The 20,595-nt window shown below is 31.2% G+C and overlaps 1 protein-coding gene and 1 long non-coding RNA gene across 7 annotated transcripts in view; one reads left to right on the top strand and one right to left on the bottom strand.

Annotated features, from left to right (window-relative positions):
• LOC130666307 (uncharacterized) overlaps nt 1-20,595 on the bottom strand; it is a 137,375-nt gene that overhangs the window by 63,043 nt on the left and 53,737 nt on the right. The gene's annotated exons all lie outside the window — the stretch shown is intronic.
• Nucleotides 1-20,595, top strand: part of LOC130666304 (lachesin-like) — a 148,002-nt gene that overhangs the window by 108,414 nt on the left and 18,993 nt on the right. For 3 of the 5 annotated variants that reach the window (XM_057467161.1, XM_057467160.1, XM_057467159.1), the window contains exons 2-3: nt 5,262-5,472; nt 17,973-18,136. In XM_057467161.1, coding sequence (XP_057323144.1) covers nt 5,418-5,472; nt 17,973-18,136 — 219 coding nt within the window. In that variant the 5' untranslated portion in view covers nt 5,262-5,417. The remainder of the gene's footprint in view (nt 1-5,261; nt 5,473-17,972; nt 18,137-20,595) is intronic. The other 2 variants (XM_057467162.1, XM_057467163.1) reach the window with 2 other exon arrangements.

Genomic DNA, 20,595 nt, shown 5'->3' with positions numbered 1-20,595 from the left:
TCGAACAAGTACTAAATACGACATACCGAAGTACTTAGTATTTTATTTATTATCTAATTACAAATACTTTTATACTTGATACTTTTAATTTTTCCTAGTACTAAATACAATAGTATTTAGTATTTGACTATTCAACTAAATGAGAATACTTTTGTACTCAAAGAACGGTTCAAGTACTAAGTACATTTGTACTGAGATTATAAGTTGCATTTAAGTACTAGATCATTGGTATTTCTAACAAAAAATAATTAAAAACTCCGAGAGTATTTTTTTGATTGATAGAAGTTAAGCCAATAATAAATTGAAACGATTCAACTTTTTAACTCTGAAAGAACTTTTTATTTAAAATTTTATCTCAATAGAAAAAAGTTTTTTTTTTTTTTAAGAACCCGTAAAGAAATGATGTTATAAAATTTCATATAATCATTTTTGCACGGGTATATAAAAATGATTGATTAGATTATTGCTTGAAGCTGAAACGTAAACTGTACGCGCACTTATTTGAACTAAACAGTATAAATTTGACAATAATATATTAATATCATCTAATTAATAAATTTGATTATTAAAATCTTAGGAGTGCAATAGTATATTTAAAAATTATAATTTTAAGTCTCAATCGTCGTATGTAAAGTTCTGGTAGTGATAGAATAAGTAAAAATTTTTTTTTTAATAAATACTGTGGCAATTATAAGTTCTAATTACAATTATGCTTAGTACTTATATCAAATTTAAGTAAAAAGTACAATAGTCTTTAGTACTTACTATAACTTTCAAGTACCAAGTACAATGTATTTAGTATAGATAAATCATCTTAAATACTAAGTTACAAACTATTTAGTACTTTTTCTGTTTCTGAGGATAAGTATTTTTTAGACACGTACCAATAATTAATTTGGGTTTCAAGTCAAATTTTACTTAAATACTCAGTATTTATTAAATCCTATTTTGCCCATCCCTGTTATCAAATCAATATTTAACATTTATCCTGTAATATTTCAAGGCGAATGATAAATATGTGTTATTACCATCGAATTGAAAAATGTGAAAATTTTTTTTGAAAATCTTTAAATTATTAAAATCAATTAATTTTCACATCTTGATATATTTAACAATAATTTACTATAAAATAATATCATGTACTCATTTATAAAAATGTTTCGAATAATTCTTTTTACTCAAACCGCTAACCGTTATCTATTAATCGTTAATAGTTTTATTTATTTTTTTTTTTTTGTTGTTTAATGTGAAAAAAAAGCTATTTTTACACGGACAGGTGACAAGTACAGGAATAATACAAAGTTGTCGCATTTCAAAGGGTGACGTTTAAATGGTCTGGTTATTAATCAGGCTTGACGGTAATCGTTCGTTACGTACTATAACAATAGAAATGACGTGTGTGCTATCGAGAAACAACACGAGCTTGCGACCATTGACGATTATTCCATTATACTCTCCTATGTATATATATATAACCATAAATGCTAACTTATGTACACATAGGGATATACAAACTTATAAAATTTGACATTAAAATAGAAATAACTAGAAAACAATGCGGAATCGTAAAAAAACTATCTCAGAGATAATTTGCAAGGAATAGAATTGTCTACAAAAAAGACCCTGTAACATTTTGTGGTAAGTCTAATAGTTTCGCCGGAAAAGTAAAAAAATCTCAAAATTTACTATAAACGACTTCAAGCTCCAATAACTTTTGAACAGATGGATTTATCAAAAAATGATGAAACTTTTTTTGTAGAGTGTTTATTTCCTTACGAAATTATATCCTGAGCTTACCTGTACAATGAGCGATTGCCGCGGTATAAAATTCTAAATGTAAAAAAAAAAAGTTTCCCATGTTATTAAATGGGAAATCGTAAATTGCGATGAGCGACCTCTAAATATTAATATTAAGATCTCATCTTTTAACAGGCATCTTATTTCACCTCCCTGCAAGTATTCAATAGGGGCTTTCGCGAAAAAAAAAATAGTTGATTTTTTGAATCAGTCTAATATATATAAATAAAATTAAATCGAAAAAAAAATACTGCATAGATTTTATATATTAAGAATAATACAATTAGTATAAAATATTGAGAATGATCATTGTATTATGTTAATTTTAATAATTAATTTATGAAATAAGGTCAATTTATATTCGTCAGTAAATCAAGTTAGGTTTAAATTTCAACGAGTTGTCTATGATTGAATTACATCTTAAAGGTAATTTATAATGAACAAAATTAGAATCAGTAAAGTCAATGTAAATGGTATTCAATAATTATTGATTATTGGTTATTGTTAACCGATGTTTTTATCATATATATTTCGCATTGGAGAGAATAAAATCTTAATAAATTTTATTTTTGATTGATTTAATTTGCTCCGTTCATTCTCAAATACGAATCTAGGACATTAAACAATTAAAAATATCGAATTAAGTTTACGATTAATTATTACTAAAATTATTTTTACACGCTAAGATTAACAAAAAAAAACGTTCTTGTTTAATTAGTATAGAAAGAATGTTTTATATCTTTCAGAATAAATTTTTCAACAGTAACTTTGCTGCAATTCGGAAATTTAATTTTCAAAAAAATTAATATATGAATAGGTAACAAAAATATCTATGTTTTTATAACTAATATCAGCTGTCTTTGGAAGCAAAGATAAATATTTCCGAACAAATATTTTCTGTTGGGATAAATTTTTCATCACAATATTTATTTAAAAAAAAAAAATAGTATATCAATTGAAATAGACGATTGAAACAAACATCAAATAACCATACATTCCAGAGATTTTATTTATATAACAAAAATACAACACAGAAAGATTACGTGATAGTTGAATGCAAATAAGGATAAACGTTATCGGTTGATTATTTTTAGTTTCGATATCCTCAATATCGCTTGCACGCGTATTAGCCACCAATCACTTTATCTACAAAATCCTTTACATTACCATAGTATAAATACTATCGCAACTCAAAGCGTAGAATAATTTTTAAATGAAAAATTAATTCATGCATTTAATTAAATCTAAGTGGGATATATTTATTTAATGAAATTGCGTGCATTCATATTTTAAAAAGAAAAGATGTTAATTCTTTTCAAAATAATATATTTATGAAAATATAAGAGAATGGCTTGAAAAAAATTTCGAAATTTTTTTTCGCTCTTATTCTTTGAAAAATAAGTGTATGGTAGAAATACAATTTTTTACCAAGTTTGAGCTCATAAATTTAAGTTTAAAAGATTGCTCAAGAATTAAAAAAAAATTTTTAATTTGAAAAAAAATCATGTTTCGTTTTTCGAATTTTTTGCTACAGAAAATATAACTGTTAGCGGTGGCGAATCGGGTTCAAATTGAATACAACTACACGGTAAGAAATGCATGGTGTTCAACACCATGCTGGTATGGTCTCAAGACAGATACTAAAATAGTATGTGAAATATTCCAAGACAGTATTCTAACGAGTCCCAGAAGTATGGCGTTATTTACTATACTGTATAGTACTGGAGCTATTGTATTGCTCACATGTATGCATAGCAGGCGCGGCGAAACAACATGACCCTGAGACCCATACTACAATGCCGAGGGCACAATGCTACTAGTTTTTCCCGCCATAATTTCGGGCGTATCAATCAATGTATACTATCGTATTACCACTTAAACTATGTAGATGTCGTTAGACTAGGTTTATCGGCCAGAAGGGCCAGAAGCAATGTGGATACGGCAACGCAGTATGGGCCTGACGGCCATACTGACATTGCGGCGTTCACAATAACTATTGCCAATGTTACTATTCACGCAATGGTTGAATCTTCTATGCATACAATTTTATAACCTATAAAAATCTTCGATACCATACAGTATGGCGTTCACGCCCATACTGGCATAGTGATATCCGCAAAATATTTCTTACCGTGTATTCGAATCGAATATTTTAAAACTTTTTTAATTATTCGAATCTTGTAAAATTATTTGTAACTTTTCAAATTTTTTTAAATTTCGATTCGAATTGAGAAAATTCTGATCAGCTTTCAAATATTCAATTGAAAGCTTAGTTCTTAAAGTAATCAAATGTAATTTTGTCGTAGATTCGTGTCTGCCCGAGTCAAAAAACAAATTCCGATTTAAGTCTTGAAGTTCTCAATGAGGTTTTTGATGATCAATTTAGAATTTGAAGACTGACAACAGTATAGAAATTTATCCTTGTTTAGTTCTCAAAGTAGTCGTTACGACCAATTTTAATTTTGAGGACTAAACCGGAATAACACAATCTAGATTAGAGCCTCAAAATACTCAAAACACACAGAAATAATTTTATCCAAATTTGAACCTCAAAAGTCTCATTCGACGTACTCTCTTCCCTCCCTTTTTCTATCTGAAATTTTTTTAAGTCCGAAACATAACTTTTCATTCGTTGAGGATTTTGAGATCTTAGTTATAATTTAAACCGATAAATTATTCGCATTTAGACCTCATAGTTCTCAATAAGGATTTTTAGTACTAAAGTAGAGTTACTTTCTGGGCGACAAATAAAACATTAAAGGAATTGAGGCTTTTGAGGACTAAATTAGAATTTGTTATATGACTCGGGTGAGCTCCATTTACCGCTGATAAAAATTGGAATTGTTGTAAAAACTATTACAATTTTAAGTTGTATAGAAAAAAATTTTGGAATTATCCGTAAATTTTCGGATAATTCCAATATTTATGGATAATTCGAATTACTCGATTCGATTCGATTTGAATAATTCGTATGTTTGAACTACTCGCACACCTCTAATAACTATATGCACGATATACAATATAAGATCTAAAATATCTCACCTTAAAATATGAATTTGTGAGGTGGGTCAAAAATATAAAAAATTTCGAAATTTTGGCACGTCCTCTTAAAATTCATAGTTTAAGGTAAAAAATTATCAGAAGATCATCTATTTTCTATGAAGTAACGTTCGCCGTGGCAACAACAAAAAAAAACACTCAATTTTCTTTTACGTTTTAAAAATTTAGATATTCCCGAGTGACTTCTTAAATTCAAGACTGAGTTCAAACGTGGCAAGAATTTTTTTTATCTACACTAATTTTTCAAAGGTTGAAAGTAGAAAAAAATCCAAATTTTTTTTCCAGCCACCCTAGTACATATATATGAATGCCACATATAAATAAATAAAGATATGAAATGAAATAAATTGTTAAATGTCAAGTTAGTAAACATAATATAATATTTTGAACGTTATGTATTACAGGGATGCTCGAAGATAAAAGAAGAGGTGAAAGACGAGTAGTACGAGTAGCCTGGAGGGCAAGAGAAGTCGTGGAATAAAATTTCATCGACGTCGTTCTTCATCTAGTTTCGCTCTGATGCCGGATGCGTCAGTCGTTTTGGTTACCCGTGCTTCACAATGCTTTGCCATCGCACCTTCGTCAGCCTGCTGACTGTTTTAGGTGTACCAATAGGTAAATAATACTTTTTTTTTATTTATCTTTGAACGATATAACGATTTAATAAGTAAATAAATAAAATAAAAATATATTGATGTATATAAAAACGTCGATATTCTTTTTTAAATGTCGACTATTAATATAGCCATTCAATATTTTTAATTTTTCTGAATTTACAATCCATCAAATGAAACGAAAGATTGGCTGATCAGTAACAGCCATCCGCGATATCAAATAGGTTGTGAGGACATTCCGACAGCTGTTGGGTTGAATTTGGGTGGAAGTGTCACTCGCAGCTCGTGGCATTTGTTGAGAGATCGTGGATATATATGTTGTATTTACTGTAGGTATACGTAGGAATATAATATAGATACTAGTCGCAAACAGTTGTATTAGCTGAAACTTCTGCTTCTGATGTTTATACACCGATACAGCTGGACTTGTCACACAAATTAATTTACTATAAATGTTAACCCGCTGTCTATGATCGTTCCATCATTTTTATAAATTTAATTTATTTACTCCTTAAAAATATATTAGTGAAATTCACAGATAATTAGTGGATAGTCATTATTCATCCAGCTATATGTATATTACTAATTCAACCAGTGGTATATTTATAGCTAGTTGCTAGTGTATATTCGCTAATTTGCAGTAAATTTCAATAGTTCATTTTTAGTTAGTATTTAAAAATACCTTTTCAATTGTCCTACTATTTAAAAAAAAGATCTGAAAAATGGTTGACTCTGCAAGCCAACCCCAAAACTTCCTATTGTTTTCAAGCTCAGAGAACTCGAAAACGTTATTATTGATAAATTTTTGAGCTCTTTGAGCTCAAAAAACGGCTAACGACCAAAATGATATACATTTCACTGAAAAAAAAATAATGTTTGTCCGAAGATATCTTCAAAACAAATCAACCGATTTCCACCCGCTTTGCGGCAATCAAAAGAACTTGTTAAGACGTAGATTTGATCAAACTTCGGAATAAATCAGTCAACCGATTTACAAGTTATGCTACAAAAACTTTAAAAAAAATGTTTTGTTATTTTTATTTTGTAACTTGTAAACTACTTGACCGATCGACTCCAAAATCTAATCAGTTTAAGTCATGACGAGCCCTTTCGATTGTCGCATAGTACGTTCAAATCGGTTGATCCGTGTTAAAGATATTGTAGGACGAAAAAAGTTTACACCCATACGTACATACGTACACCGCCGGGAATCGACCTGAAAATGTTCAGAATAGCTTTCTAGGACCTCAAAATTTCGACATCTGATGAAAACTTGATTTTTGAAAATCAGACCGAAACTAATGACTTCCTTTTCTTTGAAAATTTTCAATTTTCATAGCGGAAAGTTAATTAAAAATCTCCCAGGTGGCCAACTTAGTGGATAGATCAAATTTAAAAGCATCCACCCTAATTAGTACTAGTGGAATACGAAATACAAAATTTCGAAAAATTTAAAACTACAAGGAGAAAAAAAATCTTTACATAGTAATTATTCTAAGAGTGACATAGGAATTTTCCTTATATTACATAATTAATTTTATAACGTCACTATATGAAAAATCACTATAGCACCATTGGAATAATTCCTACGCTAACATTTGAAAAATCCCTATATGAACATAGCAGAAATTTCTATTTTTTTTGCCGTGTTCTATCTCAATTGGTTTGGAAAAAAAAGAAAATAAAAGCTGATAAATAATTTATTTATCAAGATTCGCTGCATCGATTTGTGTGAAATTTTAATGTTTTCCGACATCGAAAAGCTCTTAATGACAAAAATAGCAATAACCATAAAGATAAGTATAACTATAGAATTCATAAAAAAAAAAAATACCTTTTCTCAAATTTTATTATTTAACGTGATTTTTTATTTCTACCGCAATAAAAAAAAAACTCGAACTAAAGAAAGGTTGATTTTTTTATAAAGAAACCTATAGTTTAATGAAAGTTTTTTGTTTTATTGTGAAGAGTTATTATAATCACGAAACATATAGAAACAATTTCAGACAAATTGTGCAGCCAATCCTGATAAAAAAAAGTTTCTTTTTTTTTTCCCCAATCAATTGACTAGCGGTCTCACACTTTCAAGAACTTTGTACTTTACTAATACCTACATGTCCTTGAAGTATTTGCCTGGAACCAGTTCACAATTTTTATCAATTGATTTTACTAAAAATTTTCCAACCAAAAAAACCTCCTTAAACTGCTTAGAGTAAATATAATAACTATACCAATTTTTTTTAGGATCGACGGTTTTTCTTACGCCCTCCCCTATACGTAATGATAAAATCATAACCAACGTAAAATGACAACTTAAACAACCTTGAAGTCAAAAATTGATCGATGGAATAGGATAAGTGTCATATATCAAGCACAAAAATATAAAAAAAAAGAATAAAAACTATAGAGTCCTGCGATAAGACGTTCACAGGAAAACGATAAATGTCTTGTGTAAGAAACGGGGGATAGTATAGACAGAAAAGTAATACAATATGCGCGGTGTCGTCTATCCCATCCCATTTGTTCGGTGTACGGCAACGTATAACCGAAATGGAGCTTGCATGCCCATGGCAAGCTGCTAGTCGTTGATAACGACTCGACGTCGTTCATATTTTACACTCAACTCATCAATAATTCATGCTGTGAATAATGCACGACTGTTTCACGTTACTTTTTATATTGCCACAGCCCTGGACCCACTATTCTAACAAAGTCTTCTCCAAAACTTAATGCCGTACTCATAATTTTATATAAATTAATTTTTTTTTATTTACAGTTTAATTTCTGATATTTACTCCTTCAACTTTATTACAAATTTCTTTTTCAATAAAAAATAATTGGTAATCCAACTTTATCAAATCTTGATATATTTCTGTATTATATTTAATTTTTTTATCATTTTTTTTTTATTATATATTTTTATTGGTTGGATATTAGTTGAAAGCGTTTGACAAAATTCCCAAGACGACAAGAGCAGCCGTTAAAATCCAAGTAAATGTCGAATCGTTTCTACTCTCAGCTATACCATTTCTCTATCACAACTTCAACATCACTTCTCATCGTCTTCACTTTTAGTCTATCCAACTATATATCTATATCTATATCTATGTATGTATTGTAACGGGTTTTTCACCACCGGGGATCTACCGGAGTGAAGTCCGAATACACTTACGATTTTTGGCAACCTTGTTCAAAAATAATTAAGTTGGGCGCCAGGTGATGTAACAATCACCAAATAAACAATTATCAAAAAATGTCGACTCAGGGTGGCGGATCGGGGAAAGGTCAGGCACTTAAGATTACGATAAATAATTGATCAGAATTAAACAAAATAATTAGTCGTATATTAAACACAAAATAATAAATTGATCGGTATCACAATTAAAATTATCGGTTACAAAAAAAATTATAAATGCCGTTGTCGGCTTGACTCGATATAAACAAAACAAATTGATCGTAGTTGATCGGAAAACAAATCAGTTCATTGCTCAAAAAATACACAGGCGGTTGACGAAAGTAAAATAAAACTTATTTTATTTTTCACACAAAATACTTGACGAATGACGTCAGAGTATTGTAAACGTAAGACTCGACTGCGGTACGACTGAGACACGGATAATCCGTAATTCTCAGAATTGCTCGATAGAAATAAAATAAAATATAAAATAATATTTTATTTCGGTGACACGTTTAATTGCACGATCATATAATTTTTTACGCGTAATTAATTATTTAATTAATTATTATTACGTACGCACGGCACTTATTTATTAATTATTGCACTCGTACACTTTGTTCAGATTCGGGCCGAGCTTCGGCTTGTTCACTTGTTCAAGAACTCGGTTATTAAGGGTCGAAATTAATTGTCGCGATTTATTGTTTCTTGATCAAACTCGGATTGATCTTCAGTCGTAATTCAAATTGTTCGTACGCCGAAATCGGAAATTGTTCAGAGTCGAATTGTTCAAAAATAAAACAAACGTGGCCGTTCAGTACGACGTCTATCCCGGATCTCTCGTTTCAATCCATGCGTTGGATCGATTGCTTGGTCAAAGTCGGAATCTTTGCTCATAGGTGTCACCAAAAGTTGCTCACCGGATAACTATTTATTTTATTCAAATAATTTCAAACCTCGGGTCGATGTCGAATTTTTTCTCATGTTACAAAACCTCCCCCCAGACATTGACACGGGGTTTCGAGGTGTTTGGTCGGTTTGTTCGCGTTGATCGGTGGTTGTTCTTCGTGGTCGTTTTCCGGTTTGATCGTCAGGTTGAACCTCGTAACCTGATTTGCTTGTTCGGTTGGTCGTTTGCTCGGTTCGATTCGTTGTTCGGTGGTAGTCGATCGATCGGCGGTCGTTGTTTGGTCCTTTGTTCGGCGATAATCGGTTGGTCGGCGTTCGTTGTTCGGACTGGTCATTTCTCGACCTTGACCAGTATCGGTTGCAAGTCCAGCACGTCGGGTTTGGGCCGTTTTCGGCACCACAGGACCAGCAATATCCAGATCGGCGTGGTTTCGGGCAGTCATGATGACCATGACCTGCTTGTCTGCAATTGAAGCACTTGCCACGCAGCTTCAATTCGATTGTCGGCCTCAAATCGGTTCGTCGGCTTCCCGGGGCCGGTCTCGGCGATATAAACGATTTCGGTGTCGGTGGCGGTTGTATAATCGATGTCGGTGTCTTTTTCGGCGGTCTAATCGATGTCGATGTCGTTTTCGGTAATGTTTTCGGTTTCGGCAATATATACGGTGTCGATTTTGGCGGTATGGTCGATTTCGGTGACATTTTCGGTGTCGGTGTCGTCCTCGGCGATAATTTCGATGTCGGTGTCGGTTTCGGCGAATTTATCGGTGTCGATTTCGGTGGTATTTCTAATGTCGGTGTCGTTCTCGGCGATGTCATCGGTGTCGATATCGGCAATATACTTGATGTCGGTTTCAGCGATATATTCGATGTCGATGTCGGATTCGGCGATGTTCTCAGTGTCAATTCTGGCGATATATTCGATGTCGATGTCGGATTCGGCGATGTTATCAGTGTCAATTCTGGCGATGTTATCGGTGTCGATTTCGGCAATGTTAACAGTGTCGGTTCTGACGGTTTAATCACTGTCGGTGTTGGCGATGTTATCGGTGTCGGTTCTGACGATATAATTGGAATCGGGGTCGGTGTCGGTGTCGTCGATCGGGTTGAACTTCCCGATGAGTAACCACTGCTCGAATCGGTGTCTTCTCTTATCGATTCGTTCGGTGAACGTTGTTCATAATTGTTCACGGTCGTAATCGCTGCTGTTTGGTCGTTGTTCTTTGTTGATTGGTCCGTTCGCGGTCGTTGTTCATCATTGATCGATGGATCGGCGGTTGTTCTTTGATCTTCGTTGCTCCAGGACGTGTCGGGGTGTCGCTTTCTTCGTAACGCACGATATAGTCGGTCACGTCGTGATTCTTCGGTTCCTGAAACACTAGCATTTAGTGTAAGCAGGAATTCGCGTATCTGCTTCGATTCTAAGTCGTGAATCCATTCGTAACCGGATTCGGATCCTACCGAACTCGGTGTATGAGCTTTCTGCTCACGCAGTGCAGCAGCGGCAGCTTCCTCCTGGAGGCGGAGGGTTTCAAGGTGTCGGGCGTTCTCTTGTATTTTGGCCTCTAGTCGTTTTCGCTCAGCGGAAAGGCTAGCATGTTCTTTCATAGCCTCAACGCAAGTATTGGTCGAACTTTTGCAAGGAGACGGTGTCGGTGAAGCAAATGACGTCGTTCCGGTTCGGAAAATCAGGGTTGGCATGATCGATATCGGTCGTTCTTCGGTTGTTTGATTGTTCTGAATGGTCGGTATCAGTCGTTGTTCAATTGTTCGGTTGACACGGTCGGTCAATGTGGATATTTGTTCCATGAATCGATTGTTCTGCCATGTCGTGTCCAGATTGGTCGGTCGAGTCGTTGGCGGTGAATGGAACATCTTGGCGAAGTTACTCAATTAAGTCGATCCGTAAACGGTTTGTTCGAACTCGCGGTCGTAATCTTACGTAGATCCGTGCCTTCTGACCTTTTGTGCCCCACGTTGGGCGCCAAAATATGTAACGGGTTTTTCACCACCGGGGATCTACCGGAGTGAAGTCCGAATACACTTACGATTTTTGGCAACCTTGTTCAAAAATAATTAAGTTGGGCGCCAGGTGATGTAACAATCACCAAATAAACAATTATCAAAAAATGTCGACTCAGGGTGGCGGATCGGGGAAAGGTCAGGCACTTAAGATTACGATAAATAATTGATCAGAATTAAACAAAATAATTAGTCGTATATTAAACACAAAATAATAAATTGATCGGTATCACAATTAAAATTATCGGTTACAAAAAAAATTATAAATGCCGTTGTCGGCTTGACTCGATATAAACAAAACAAATTGATCGTAGTTGATCGGAAAACAAATCAGTTCATTGCTCAAAAAATACACAGGCGGTTGACGAAAGTAAAATAAAACTTATTTTATTTTTCACACAAAATACTTGACGAATGACGTCAGAGTATTGTAAACGTAAGACTCGACTGCGGTACGACTGAGACACGGATAATCCGTAATTCTCAGAATTGCTCGATAGAAATAAAATAAAATATAAAATAATATTTTATTTCGGTGACACGTTTAATTGCACGATCATATAATTTTTTACGCGTAATTAATTATTTAATTAATTATTATTACGTACGCACGGCACTTATTTATTAATTATTGCACTCGTACACTTTGTTCAGATTCGGGCCGAGCTTCGGCTTGTTCACTTGTTCAAGAACTCGGTTATTAAGGGTCGAAATTAATTGTCGCGATTTATTGTTTCTTGATCAAACTCGGATTGATCTTCAGTCGTAATTCAAATTGTTCGTACGCCGAAATCGGAAATTGTTCAGAGTCGAATTGTTCAAAAATAAAACAAACGTGGCCGTTCAGTACGACGTCTATCCCGGATCTCTCGTTTCAATCCATGCGTTGGATCGATTGCTTGGTCAAAGTCGGAATCTTTGCTCATAGGTGTCACCAAAAGTTGCTCACCGGATAACTATTTATTTTATTCAAATAATTTCAAACCTCGGGTCGATGTCGAATTTTTTCTCATGTTACAGTATATATAGTATATAGTAATATGTGCAGTATATATACGAGTCGCTTTTCACCACGATACGGTTGGGAGTCGATGTTTCCCGTCAAATTAGCGAGAAAATGGTATATGGCAATGGTATCCTATGGGAATGAGACCAACACATTTACAGTAAAGCAGTTGAGGTGAAACGTATTTGAGTTGGGTTGTTATATATTATGCATATGTATACTATATTGCGTTTAACTGAATCATCATCACTTGTATTTCTAGAATACAGTTAAATATGTAACCAACATATTTATCGATATTTTACAGCACGAGTTCATGATACTATTTATACTTTAATACTCGTGAAATCAGTGGATTAAATTTGTTAAAAACTATTTTTTGATTCCCTTTGTTTTATTTCATTCAATCGTTTGTTTTTTTAATTATCACAACTTATAAAATTATTGTTGCACTCAAATTCGTTACATCGCAATATTCAGCACATGCCTGATTATCGAGCCTTTATCACATCATTTAAGCAAACCCTAAATGACCGTTTACCGATCGGTGGTTAATAATTTGTCAAAAAGCAAATGTCATCTTGTATTCCACAATAGCGTTTGATTGCGGGGGTTATAAACAAACGCATTTGAATCCATAATCACACGTTCTTCTAAAGTCACTATCGACCGTTCTAAAAAAAAACTGTACTACTATCACAAGTGCAAATTATCTCGATACTAATCACCAGTTTTTCAAACCGGGTTTATTTTTAATCCAGGTTTAAATTATTATTGCTGGTATATCTATACATTTATAGATATACCAGCAATAATAATTTAAACCCGGATTAAAAATAAACCCAGTTTGAAAAACTGGCCCTTATAGACTAAATTTTTATTGTACACGATTTTTTAAAATGAATTCGTGAGAAATATTCCAATTCGTGAATATTCACTGCACAAATAGTCCCAAGTATATCACTAATTCAATCAGTGATGCACAGTAAACAATTTTTTCGTATTTGTGTAAAGAAAAAAGTCTGTGTTAAAAATTTGATGTTAACTATTTAACATTTTCGCGTGTTAATTCATTCAAGTATCACAAAGAATGTGTTGAATTTACCGTAGTCACCTGTTACACAGGTTAACACCGTAGTTAACCTTATAATACATTTTTATAAGTATCAAAATAATACAAAAACGTTAAACACGGAAAAAAATGATGCTCAAAATTTTAATGGTTTGTAGTTTATTTTTAACTTAAAATTAGTATATTCGATACTAATATCAAACCAGAATCATTATATATATTACAAAATGGCTATTATTTATATTAAAATTTGATACACATAGAAGAGAAAAATTTGTAATTTCGTATATTAAAATTAATATGAAAAAGAATCGATAAATTGGTATCTACAATTATTACTATTCAAATAAACATAGAAAAATTAAAAAAATGAGGAACCGAAAAACTAGTAAATGTACATATTAATATATAAAGATCTAGTATACTAATTTTTCATTTTATTATTTACCACTTATTCGATGTATGTATATATAATTAATTAATTCATAATATAGAATAAATAACATTTTATTATTACCCAATAGAACTTATAAAATAAGAGTTAAAAATTTTCGGTATTTATATGAGCAAAAAATCAGTATCTAAGTATACTAATTGTTCATTTTATTATTTACCACTTATTCGATTTATGTGTATAGTAAATCAATTTATAATAATGAATAAATGATATTTTAAGCTAATAATTGATCAGTGATATCGAATTTATAAAATAAAGGTTAGCAACTTTTGCAATTTTCAGCTGGAAAAATCAGTATATCTAAGATAGCAATTCTTAATTTGACCAATCATTACTTTTTAATAGATTATGCCATAAATTAATTAACTTTCATTAATAAGTCACGTATTATACCTTAAAGTAATAATATTTACTTACTTTTTGAAATAATTGATAGTACACGGAAAAAAAAATAGGCGCTGCAACAGAATGCCGTCCTGTTACAGCAACAGGACACATCCTGTGCTAGCAACAGGATTTTGTCCCGTTGCAGCGGCTTTTTTTTTGTTTCCGTATAGTTTTTAGGAATCTACAAAAATTAGTCAACTTTGCATTAAGTACATAATAGTACTAATTATTGATAACAGATTCCACTTTTTACAATTATTTATTAATTTTTGATATGTTGTTTTTTCCATGAGTTATCACTTTACGTATGTTGCAAATAACATATGAAAGTGTGAAAATTTTAGAACCGTTAAAAAAAATATTAACATTTTTTTGTGTTATTTTGTGTACACAAATTAATAATAATGTTCTAACACATAGTTTTGTGTTAATTTTTACGAAATTTTTTGTACTGTGTATACTTGAGACTGATACGCAGTGAATATTCACTGATTTGCAATACTTTTCACTGATTCATTTTAAGAGTGCGGAGAAGCAGAAAAAATTGTGATAGTTTTAATATACTATGTAATTATGATAATTTTGTTTAATATTTTCATTTATCGATGAGGCTTGTTGAGAAAATTAATTGTCTATTCATGTTATAAAAAACTTTAAATTATTGCACACCTTAAACGCGAAGCGGGGTTCATGTTTTGCATCAGAAGAAAATAATTTTAAAAACGAGCGATTTTAGTAGTGTTTCATTATGAGCATACTATAGATCAATAAAATAATTTAATAATGCAAAAGTTAAATTTTCAAAAAATTAGATATTTTAAAATATACCACTTTTATTATTCAATCAATTTCTATAATATTTTCATCGTTTATAAAGATATTTATATCTTAAAAAAAAGTATGTCACTAAAGAACGATGTAGCGAAATCCTTTAAAAATAACAAATATCTCTTTGAAAATTTTTATCTCCAACAAATTTATAAAACTTTGTATATTTTTATCATATAGATATAGTATCCATCAATCATATAATCTCAATATACCACCGACTATATAATAAAACTTTCAAAAGAAAAATTTAAATCTTTATAAAATCGTGTTATTAACTTATCCTGACTAAAAAAGAAAAAAAAATGTAATTAAATTAAGTTTCGATGGTCGCCAAAATTAAATTAAAAAAATGTACATCCTTGAAAACTTGAATAAAATATAAACCGACAAGCATGTACACCAATAAATGTTAAAAATAGCAACCGACAGCTTTGTGCTCTCTCAAGCATTATTCAACACAGTACAGAGTACATCTTAGACGACTTCTCGAAACAATCACCGTTATTACTTCCTTCTACAGCTATATACCTTACCCTCTACCACTACCATCACCAAAAGTTCCACCACCATTCTTACCACAACAACTACTTGAGAAAATAGAGAGACAAGTGGAATGAAATATTTGAGGTAAACTTTTGTAACATATAAACATAAATGTAATTGAGATGAGAAAAGAAAACTCAAGTGATTCTTCAGGGATTTATTCAACAAAATAAAATAAACTACGGAAGCCATAAAATAAAAAAATAAAAAAGTTAAGGTCGTAAACGATTTTCCTAATACACATCCTGGACAAATGTCAACATTAACTTCAATATTGCTTTGGGTAATAAAATTTCCTGATGTGAACGCACTTGATCTTCAAGACGACCCTCATCTTTTTTCACGTTTTTATTTTTTTTCTTCCACAGCTTTTATTTTTTATCATTCTGTCTATGTTTATTTACGAATAACAGAGAGAACAATTGAACATAGTTACGAAAAGCTCTTGGCTCTATTTCATTGTCCCAATCCAGTACCTACATATATATATATATATATATATATATATATATATATATATATATATATATATAAAGAGAGAAAGAGAGAAGACCGTTATACCAACAGTTACCGCAGGGCTCAGTGGGAGTTTGTTTTCCGTGGAAATTCTGTCTGTCGGGTCTGATTCCCCGGTGGACTAGCCACTCTCCTTCCTTCCTTCTATCAGCTATTTTCGCTCTCTTCACTCTCTACAGCTACCCCCAATGATATGAGGTTTTGGTGGTAGTGATACATGTATATCCAACTATATTGCACACACACTTGACAAAATGAACCGACCCAGGAAAAGGAAACGGACGTACGGGTAATTTTAATGAACATCCGTCGCATTCGCCCGCTAATACGATGCGCTATATACCAAGACAAGCGACCTTTGACCGAGGACTATTAGTCTCTAAGGACATTTACCGAAGTAACACGAACACACGGTGATGGCGAGTTATTTTTTTTTTTTTTATCTCGCTGACTCGCTACGGTCGATAGATAGCTAACGCGAGAGCTACGGGCGTTATATCGCAACCAGTCTCCAGAGACTCGTTGCGTGTCATCCGAAGACCAATGGAAATCAGTCGAAAAATACAAAAAATTTTTTGTCCTCATAAATTACTGCAGTTTTGTAACGTCAGCGAAAAAAAAATGAAAATTTAATAAAAATAAATTTATGAACTTTTTTTTAGCGTCATTTTAATTTTTTTTACTGAAAGCTCATTACTAAAAGTTGAGTTTTTTTTTTTTTAATTCCTCTGCGTCATTTTATTCTCATTTTATTGGATGATTAACCAAAGAGCGCAACTCGGGCTAAAATGATCATAACTCAGTGAAAAAAAAAATCCTATACAACTCAATAATTTTTTTTTTCTAAACCGGAAATGGTTATCCTTCAAATACAGTAAACAAGTTTAAGCGGCAATTTTTTTTCAAAAAGCTGTAGTTAAAAAATGAAAAAAAAAAAATAGCAATTAATTTTTATTCTTATTTTTTAACATGTAACTTTTAAAAAATGTTGACATCCTAACAACTAAAGTAATTTTATTTTTATTCGGTGATTTAAACAAAAGTTCTAGTCTCTAGAATAAAAGTTTTTTTTTTTCAGACATTAAAAATGATTTATTTTTTACGGCTATTTTTACACATGAGCATAAAAAATTAAACAAAAAAATTCTGAAGTGTGTACAATAAAAATTTTTTATATCTCGATCTTATTCATAGCATTTACAGCTTCTAGTTACACATTTACACAAAATGTAAATATATATAAATAACTAAGCCGGTTGATTCATAATAAGATCGGTGACGGTTAGACAACAGAACACGAGGACGTGATGTCGCATTAAGTAGCCTATAAAATTTAGAATTCATGTAAATACGCTCATAAAACATGGAGTGTGATGTTGCTTTGCTGAAATACCACCGTATTTCTCTCAGCGATCCCTTATTTGAATATGTGTACATATATATACATTCATACCTCTACTCACATAAGTAAACACATGGACATTAATAAATTTTCCTTACAAAGAAAATATTATGTTATGATTAGTCAGTTGTTTATTAGCTGATCGATGATAAAACAGCAAAGCATTATCTTTATGTTACAGTAGTGAGGGGCCTTGAACCAGACTTCCTGTATCCTCTGGAAAATGTAACTATCCCGCAGGGTCGAGACGCAACATTCACTTGTGTAGTGAACAACCTAGGCGGATACAGGGTGAGTCCTTCTTCCTACACCAGTGGAGATCACAGTGGCGCCAAAACCACCCGGGTAACTATAATCTTACCAACATTTACGTGAGATGACAAAAAAGAGACTAAAGTCCGTGCCTGCGATGCACCTGCAAACGACCTTATTGTCTACTGACTGCACCATGTAATATATATACATATATAAGTGTGCCTGCATTCTACACCAGCATTGCATCGATGCACACCTCAATAAATAAATAATTATTAATATAAAAATAATAATAATAATAATAATAATAATAATAATAATATATAAGTATAAATCATAATAATAAGTGATAAATAATAAACATGGAATTATTCCAATATAATATAGTATACGTAAATCATATATCACAATTTGAATAAAGCACGACGCACGTAAATTTGTTATTCACAACAATTAAATGGAGCATACGCGTAATATGCACATGCCTGTGATGCCTGATGCTGATTATTTAAATATAAATTATTTAAAAGCATAAATAAATTGTGTACTCAATATTGCGTGCATAAATTTAGTTATCAGATGTAATAGATATGTATATTTTACATATATATTTATGATCTTGATACCAAAACTTAATATCGCATAAAGTTTAGTCATGTTCTGTTGGACGCAATTATGAAGTAAAAATAAATAAATTAAACACGCTTCGCACTATTCGGGATTAATGCAATCCACGTGTTCGCTTACGATACTGTATTCAAAATATATTATATATTTATATTTATATAAATAATATATATGTATGTATAGGTATGTATACATATATGATAGGAAGCTGATGGCTCTGCTGGTCTAGTAGTACGTGATGCGACAATCTTGATATAGCGAGTTTTGTATAGACGGTTTAAAGTTTCATCGTACAAGCCGGCTGCAGTTAGTAAAAAGTTTTGAGCGCGATGTGTCGCAGACACGTTTTCTCTGCCGTGACGACATCGATGAAACCTTTTTAAGTATTCCACTGAGAAAAGCGTCACGCAACTGTCTAACATGTTAAACTTTTTAAATTTTATATATATATATATTTATTATTTATTCATAAAAATCATACCAGTTGGAATATTTTTATTTAAAAATTTTTTTTATTTTATAAATTTTTATGTTTATTATATATCTAACATAGGGGAGGGTGGGACAAAACGGGTAATTAAGGAAATAGCAAGTTTTCGGGAACTTTAATACGTAAAATATTTTTTTTATGACATTCAAAGTGAGCAGAAAAAATTTTCAGCTGCCGTTAAAAAAAGAAATTTCATTTGTTGCAGGCAAAATGGAGCACCCTCTAAGAAAGGTGAAAAAAAATTCTAGAAGGGAAATTCAATAAACTTGATTAAATTAAATTTTCTCATAAGTAATTTACATGGAAAAAAAATTTCACTTCACATAATTATTAGATGTAAATAAAGAAAAAAATAACTTCCCTTTTTTTTTAAATTTGCAATTTTCTTAGCGGGAAATTAAAAATTCAAAATAATGCTTAAATATATTTAAAAAAGTGACTTTGGAATGTTTAAAAAACAATCTTTTTTTATAAAATTTTGAGGATACCCGTTTTGTCCCTCTCTCTCCTCTATTTAATTTTCACTCTTAATAAAACTTCATATTTTTATCATATTATAAATACATATATATATATATATATATATATATATATATATATATATATATATATATATATATATATATATATATATATATATTCCATAATGATTAACGGAAAATAATTAATTAATGTCCATATTTAGTAAAATCGTTCGTTATCATTTATCAATATTAAATTATCTCTAATATTTCTATTTAACAAAATATATTTTTCTGATAACTAACCGCAAGAGATATCTCTTTCTATTAGAATTATAATCAAGCATTTATTTATTATTTAATTATATATTGGTATAATAGAATCATATAGAGCAATTAATATTGTACATAACAGCCTCAGGGCATGTCACAGTGCATGAAGTTGATTACAATATAATATAAATACAACAATTATTAAACCAAAGGTTGCATGAGCATGTATTTGTTATTAAGTTTTAAGAGCACCGTTAAATAATTAATAATTTTCAAACAATGAGTCTAATGGATCGCTAATAACGTCAAATTAAAACTCTCATTGTTTGAAATTATATTTATTTTTTTTTTTTTAAAGATAAAATAAAAAATAATTTAAATCAATATAAATTTGTGTAAAACCCGAATAACACAATGAACAACCTGTTAATACAAAAAGTAATTCAGCCATAACAAAAGTGCGTTTTCTTGTTACACGTTTCGTTCATTAGCAAAATAGAACACGAAAATAAAATAGATAAAAAGTTTTATCTCTGATAAAGTTATTTTTGTCGAAATGTTCGTAAATTCTGACCTTTATACTCAAATAAAATTTATTGTACTAGTAAACTGTACATCACCGAAAATATAATATAAATATACAGATAAACTAAAAATGTTTTGGCACATTCATTTGGATAGCACTAATGAGTTTATCG

The sequence above is a fragment of the Microplitis mediator genome, chromosome 4 (assembly GCF_029852145.1).
Source record: "Microplitis mediator isolate UGA2020A chromosome 4, iyMicMedi2.1, whole genome shotgun sequence".
Taxonomy (NCBI): domain Eukaryota; kingdom Metazoa; phylum Arthropoda; class Insecta; order Hymenoptera; family Braconidae; genus Microplitis; species Microplitis mediator.
The sequence above is the reverse complement of the archived record's forward strand: the minus strand, read 5'-3'. Positions and strand labels throughout refer to the sequence as shown.